The 7,500-nt window shown below is 44.9% G+C and overlaps 2 protein-coding genes across 2 annotated transcripts in view; both read left to right on the plus strand.

The window, feature by feature from the left end:
* LOC310814239 (phospholipase B1, membrane-associated-like) overlaps positions 1–3,627 on the plus strand; it is a gene marked incomplete at its 5' end in the record, with an annotated part of 12,181 nt that extends 8,554 nt beyond the window's left edge. The window contains 8 exons of the mRNA XM_083683537.1: positions 26–106; positions 1,158–1,223; positions 1,341–1,435; positions 1,634–1,715; positions 1,831–1,935; positions 2,174–2,269; positions 2,421–2,495; positions 2,700–3,627. Of these exons, the coding sequence (XP_083539663.1) occupies positions 26–106; positions 1,158–1,223; positions 1,341–1,435; positions 1,634–1,715; positions 1,831–1,935; positions 2,174–2,269; positions 2,421–2,495; positions 2,700–2,954 (855 nt within the window). The 3' untranslated portion in view covers positions 2,955–3,627. The remainder of the gene's footprint in view (positions 1–25; positions 107–1,157; positions 1,224–1,340; positions 1,436–1,633; positions 1,716–1,830; positions 1,936–2,173; positions 2,270–2,420; positions 2,496–2,699) is intronic.
* Positions 3,628–4,023: 396 nt separating this feature from the next.
* LOC310814029 (serine/threonine-protein phosphatase PP1-beta catalytic subunit-like) overlaps positions 4,024–7,500 on the plus strand; it is a gene marked incomplete at its 5' end in the record, with an annotated part of 11,870 nt that continues 8,393 nt past the window's right edge. Inside the window, one exon of the mRNA XM_083683251.1 lies at positions 4,024–4,075. Coding sequence (XP_083539377.1) covers positions 4,024–4,075 — 52 coding nt within the window. The remainder of the gene's footprint in view (positions 4,076–7,500) is intronic.

Raw genomic sequence — 7,500 nt, forward strand, 5'->3', positions numbered from 1 at the left:
TCTATGTCCCCACTCACGTGTGCAGAGAGTGGATTTCGAGAAGGACTGGAAGCTCGTGACCTTGTTCATTGGGGGCAATGACCTGTGTCAGTACTGCAATGATAGAGTGAGTCTCACACCGCCATCATAACACGTCGTACTGCATGTCAGCCCTTCCACAATCACCGGCTACAGTAGGGCAACCAATTTGATCCTTATCCGCTAACAAAACACTGTTACGAAACAGTTTTAATAAAGGAGAACATCCTCTCATTTCAGACTGGATTTGGCTAGTTTCCTTGACGTCCTGTTATCATAGTACCGTCTCTGTTTATAGATGTCTCATGATATCATATCACATTATAGCATTCTAACGGAGCATTGTGACTCTTGTGTGATTGTTTGATTGTGTCAGATGAGGGCAGACAAGGTTTCCTTTGAATGATCAGATTCAGTCAGTGTCTCTCTGTATGGGAGAGGAGCACAGGGGCAGGCCTTGTTCTGAGTGGCATCAGCAAGGGAGACAACTGACTCCCCCCCTCCACCCCCCCCCTCTCTCTCTCTCTCTCTCTCTCTCTCTCTCTCTCTCACTCACTCTCTCTTTGACTCGCCATCCTTTGCCCTCTCCCTTGATTTTCTTTTCATTTTCACTTTTCATTTCTCTCTTCTTTCTCTCTCTCTCTCTCTCTCTCTCTCTCTCTCTGCTTCACTAGTGCTGCCTTCCCTTTAATGTTTTTGCTTTGAAGCAGAATATCAAAGCGCAGCTTCAATTTGATATGAGCTCAGAGTCAGTGGGAGTGATGTCTTAGCGCTAACCCAGCCACTGCTGTTGCTAGCATCTCTCTGCATATTGCATAGCATTGCCTTCCCTCAGTGGACGTTGCTTTATTTATGACAACTGTCAATTATTTTCAATTGCATCCTATACACTGGTACAGTATGTGTGTGTGTATGTGTGTGTATGTGTGTGTGTGTGTGTGTGTGTGTGTGTGTGTGTGTGCGCGCGTGTGTGCACGTGTGTGCGCGTGTGTGTGCGTGTGCGTGCGTGTGTGTGTGTGTGCATGCGCGCGCGCGCGTGTGTGTGCGTGTGCGTGCGTGTGCGTGTGTGTGTCTGGGTAGTGTACATATGAACACAACATGTATGAAAGTAACACAACCATTCTCATGTCTGGACACAGGCCTCATTGTCTCCTAAGAACTACAGCAGCCATTTGAAGGCTAGCTTGGACCTGCTATACAAAGAGGTAACTACCCACACACGTCCTTGTGACCGGGCAAGTTCTCAACCACACGACTGATATTGCTACTCATATTGTGCATGCTTCGCTGTTAGAGATTGGTCTAAGCCTTTGTGATCTCAGGTGCCCAGAGTGATGGTCCACATTCTGGAGATCCTACAGATAGAAGGCCTCCGCAAGATAAAGAGAAACACCCTGGGTTGCAGCCTCGTACAGGAGTATGTTCATCATTCAATCCATCACTCTATTGACAAGTCCCTAACACTGTGTGTACAAGAACAGTTTCTCCTAACATTCACCCAACTGTCACCGGATCAATGTATCGACTTGGAAACACGATACAGGTTGCACTCAAACATGTCATACAGACAGCAGATATAGATCCAACCCAACCAAATGTTGTCCTTGTCTCTTAGGAACGTCTGTCCATGCTTCATAATCCCGGGAGAAGACTCCCCAGAGTTGTCAGAGATGAAACGGATCAATCGGGAATTCCAGGTCTGTGAATTGGATAGGTATTGGAAAAACATTATCATGCATGTACATTTTGACCCACGATGGACAGAATCCTCCTTGTTTTCTATCATTGTATCATCTGTGTTTTAACCCCCAGGAGGAAACAGAGAAACTGATCTATGGAGGTCACTACGATGGCCGTGAGGACTTTGCTGTGGTCCTCCAACCCTATTTTCATAACTCCATTGTCCCTATGAACTCGGTAAATTCACACACACACACACACACACACACACACACACACACACACACACACACACACACACACACACACACACACACACTCATGTGCACACACACACACACACACACACACACACACACACACACACAAACACACATTTGTGAGGGAATGTACATGTACACTCTTGGGTACACAGAGTACACACACACTGACACACCCTGACACACACTAACTGCATGCTTTCTCTCTCTCTCAGGAAGGAACGCCAGAGCTCACCTACTTCTCTGTGGACTGTTTCCACTTCAGTGACAGGGGACATGCTGAAATGGCCATCGCATTATGGAATAACATGGTCAGTCTGGCTAGGGAAACAAATGAAAAATAGAGAGCTGTGAGTGATTGAGCAGAAAGGCTGGTTATTGGTAATATATTGAATTGGTACATCTTTATTTATTGTAATAATGGTGGATGGAAGACTTAGTTCATTCATTGTTTGTGTGTAGTTGGAGCCAGTGGGCCAAAAGCAGAACTACAACAACTTCACAAATGACCGAGGCAAGATCCAGTGCCCCACTGAGGTAAGGAGGTTACTATTGCACTACAGTCGTACAATTTGAGCAGCAGCATAAACATTTGGCTTGTTCAGTTAAAATGTTCTTTAGTGGGGATGTGTACATAACAGCAATATAAACCACTAAGGACAGTATACAGAATGTTAGTGTGAGCCTGTCCTGTAGAGACAAGCACATATCTAACATGTACTGTCTACCCCTGTCTCTCAGGATCATCCTTACATCTTTACCAGTGTGAACAGTGTACCCAGTGGTCCCACCACCACAGCTCCCAGCACACCCAACACAGCCGCTCCTTTCAACCCACCCTGCTCAGACAACGTGCCCGCATGGGCGGCTGCAGTGCTGGCTGTCGTCGGTCTTGTGATTGGCTGGGGTGTGACCTGGGTCCTCCTCTCCTGCCGGGAGAAGAGAAACAGGAAGAAAATGCAGGCTGTTGTGGAGATGAAGGCCACTGGGTTCTAGCACACTGTGGAAGTACAGTACACATAAAGAAGGGTCATCTCAATAGTCTGAAGTGGACTCCTCTCTCCCATTCTCTGAGGTGTAAAGACAGGATAGGTGACAGTGATATGGCGGAAGCCTTTCTGGATATTTGTATTATTTATATTATTGAACAGGTGCAGATGATGAAGGAAAAGAAACAAGGCGAGGAAACCTCTTTAGATAGTTGTGATACATCCATAGTAGGCCTACTCACCAGCAATCCTGAATATTTTATTTTTCAATGGAAAAAGGCAATGAACACACTCTTGCATACAAACATAAACAGCATGCACACACACTCCAGCTTGTAATATGTACATTTTGTAAATGTACATAGTGCTATTAAAGTTATTTTGTGAATTTGTAAAAAATCTAAGTAAATGTGTTGGTAATACTTGCATGGCATAGCTTAATGTCCTACACAATAAAATAAATGCATTTGTCAAATAAAGGGCATTATTTTTGCCTCATATTTATTCAATTTATTAAACCTATTTGATAAAGCTTTTGATGGAGAAAGTTGTATAAAACCTTTCAGTCTATGACACTGAAGTGAATTACATTTTGAAGTAATAAGTGATGTTTTGTATTTATTTAGTGAATACATTTCATTTGAAGTATGTTTGTACTGCTTTGAAAAAGTGAAACAATTAAACCCACTGAAATGAATTGTCTGGGTTTTTTTTCTTACACAACTTAACCATTAGATACTGCACATAGCATCCAGAACAGCTGACCCACCCAAACAGGTTTTGCATGAAACACATTAGGAATTCCAAGAGAGGTCATCAGATCTCTAACCGACTCAAACCAATAGAGTACATTCAATAACACTGTTTCAGTGAGATTATTGATTTGTGAAATTCATGAACTTACAGAAAATATTAAATGATGTCAGCTCTACCTATTCACATGCAGTGTCACAATGTGACAATAGCTGATTCTGATGGGATCATTTCTGTCATTTGGCGACATTGACTCATCACTCCCCCTGGCGTCCAGTGGGAGGAAACGGGAAATTCTCTTCTCAACTTGTTCAGTATCGAAGATGGCGGAGACCGAGTTGAACGTGGACAGTATTATCTCTCGGCTTTTGGAAGGTGTGTTGAATTGAATTGTCACATTTTAGCAGCGCCGTGTGTTGGTTTACCTTTCAAAGTAATGACGTAGCGATGAGAATGCTTACAGTAATGTAGATTTAGTCTGTTAAACTATTTCACACGCACTGACACACTGCGTTGCTAGCCAAGCTAATGCCAGCTAGCCTGCTAGCTAATGTTTATAAACAGACAGACAGACAATGTCGGCTCCTCCCGTGATGAGCGCTCCTGTTTTTTTAGTAACGCCTGTGGATTTCACATTCAAACCGTACTGCCAGCCGTGTTATTTGAAGTAGAACCCCGTATTTAATCGTTAACCAGTGTTTGAAGATATGTGTGTGGCTTATTGCCCATTCTGGGGGTGGTTGCTATGCAGGGCGCAGTGAGAAAAGGTGTGTGTGTGTGTGTGTGTGTGTGCGTGCGTGTGTGCGTGCGTTTGTGTGTGTGTACTGTGACTGCACTGAACGTAGCCCACTTGAGTTGACAGTGAAATGAAGTGGTAGGGAATGCGTCTCGTTTGTATGTGGAACTTCTTAATTGTATCTAGCCTGCTAAATCATGATGGATGACAGACTGTCTTACTGGTGGTGGAGAGGAATGCCGTTATGTGGATGGAAATTGCCGTCGGGTTGATACGAAGCAGCGAGTTGCTGCCTGCCTGCCTGCTGTTGTCGGAGGCACGATCGGACATTCTAAGGACGTCCTGCCCTTGACATGAATAGTGTCTGTAGCTAATGGCTTGATTCCCTCCATAATTGTTATGGAGGCATTTAGTTCTGTAAATCCAACCGTAGGCCTACTCGCTCCCCAACCTATAGAAAAGGGTTCATTGCCTGTCCAAGGGGAGACAGGTAATCGTGTGAATGCGAAGCACAATTGGCTATTCCTCGTATAACCTCCTCCTTCTCTTGTCCCTCGATTTGTTTTGTGCTCCTCCATCCTGTCATTCACTGCCCAGTGTGGACACAACGGGTCTGTCTAAAACACACACAATTTCAGGGTAGTTGTACGTTACTCCTACACTCCTTCACTTCTTACTGTGGAGAGTGCAACTAGTGGAACGTTTGCAAAGAAATGCATGTGTTGTCTTTGTATTGATGGTTGTGGGAGTAGCCTGGTGATAATAATAATAATAATAATATATGCCGTTTAGCTGACGCTTTTATCCAAAGCGACTTACATTGCAGTGAGTGCATACGTTTTTCAGTATATATGGTCCCGGCAGGGATCAAACCCACAACCTAAGCGTTGTTAGCGCCATGCTCTACCAGCTGAGCCACAGAGGACCGCGGGAAGCTTCGATAGACTGCAAGACATTCATACCGTCTAGTTGCAGAGGCAATTTGCTTTCCAACGGCCATCCAGAAGCAGAAGCGGTTCAGGCAAGCTTTTAGCGTCTAGCTGTGTGATGCATCTCGACGTTACATAATATGTTTGGCTGTCAGAGAAAATTGAGTGTGTAGAGTAAAAGCAATTATCTGGATGAGACAGTTTGTTCAGTAAGCCTTACATGACATTGTGATTGCCTTTTTTCAAGGGATAGTGGGCGACACACACACAAACAAACAAACACACACACACATGTGGCACAAGCTCATGCTGACTGTCCTACATGGCAGTTTGTGATGGGAGCAAATAATCCTCATTATTGGTTCATTTCAGCCTTTGCCCCTCAATGGTCTTAAGAAACTAATCCCCTTTTAAAAGTGCCTGCTCGCAGAAGTGCCAAACAGTGCAGCCTGACTGGGCCTTGTCGCTCAATAGCCTTTTCAGGCTTAGCTTAGGCTGCCATCAGAAGAGTCCTCCTACTTCTGTATTTAGGCTGGGCTATACACTGTAAGGTACTTACGACACAGCACTCTGGCAGTTCATGCACGGATGATAGATGCGTGGTATGAAACTGGATATTGTGAAGGCCCAAGGCTCACCCTTAACTTTGTCGCTGAAGTCGATCTTAACAACTTCTTTGGGTGCAGGGTTAAAAGAGCTCATTTATGAAGTCAAAAAAACCCGGCACTCACTCGAAATAGGCTACCCCCTTAAATATTGATTGCATTTGCAGCAGAGGTCGAGTGGATGCTTCTGCTGCGTTGGTTACGACAATAGGCAGTCCCCCATATTTGGAACGCAAGTGCTTTTCCCTTCATCAATAACTCAACTGAACTTGAACGCAGCGTTCATGGACAGTCGAGAACTGAGAAGCTCGAGTCCGCGACCGCATCTGTAAAGACCGAGGATTTGGCTGCTTTATTCACTGCTGTTCTCCAGGATTTAGAGAGTTGGATTACATGATTAATGAGACAGTCGGAGAGTATAGAACAGTGTCAGTGACAGGATGTGTAGAGCTATGTCGAGAGAGAGAGAGAGAGAGAGAGAGAGAGAGAGAGAGAGAGAGAGGCCACACTGGTTAATCCAGCTTAGACTGCTCCCTGTGAGGGCATTCTCTAATTTGTCACCCTTTTTAGAAACAGAGGACAGAGAAGAGAGAACCACAGAGTTGAGAGAAACACACACTCAGCACTGTGACTGATTCCCACACACACACACTGAGGGCGGGCAGCTCGGGGGCAATGCTAAAATTGGTGATATATTAATATATTATATAACCCATCGGTCACAGGTTTGTTTAAAAACAATCTCACCTCCGTCATTCATCCGCTCAGAATCATTGTATTGAGACGTGTCACTTGTGAGTGCTGTATGGCTGTGAGTGCTGTATGACTGTGAGTGCTGTATGGCTGTGAGTGCTGTATGGCTGTGAGTGCTGTATGGCTATGAGTGCTGTATGACTGTGAGTGCTGTATAGCTGTGAGTGCTGTATAGCTGTGAGTGCTGTATAGCTGTGAGTGCTGTATAGCTGTGAGTGCTGTATAGCTGTGAGTGCTGTATGGCTGTGAGTGCTGTATGGCTGTGAGTGCTGTATGACTGTGAGTGCTGTATGACTGTGAGTGCTGTATAGCTGTGAGTGACGTGACTGTGAGTGCTGTATGGCTGTGAGTGACATGACTGTGAGTGCTGTATGGCTGTGAGTGCTGTATGACTGTGAGTGCTGTATAGCTATGAGTGCTGTATGACTGTGAGTGCTGTATGGCTGTGAGTGTTGTATGACTGTGAGTGCTTTATGGCTGTGAGTGCTGTATGACTGTGAGTGAATCAGGTGTCAACAGCGTAGGTTTGCCGTAGGGTTTGCCACACCCCCACCTTCAGCAGATGTAGGCCAGCAAGCCTCACCTTTATTTTGATTGGCTGCTGCATTCCACACCAGGCAGACGCCCAGGTTATGGGATAAATAGTGTTCTGTAATGTCCCCCACTTTCTGTACTGTTACGAGTGTATTGTCACCAACACGTGTGTGTGTGTGTGTGTGTGTACACACTATGTGTGTGTCTATATGTGTAAAGACCCTGATAAGAATACCCTCTCAT

This window comes from Argentina silus (genome assembly GCF_951799395.1).
Source record: "Argentina silus genome assembly, chromosome: 13".
NCBI classification, from domain to species: domain Eukaryota; kingdom Metazoa; phylum Chordata; class Actinopteri; order Argentiniformes; family Argentinidae; genus Argentina; species Argentina silus.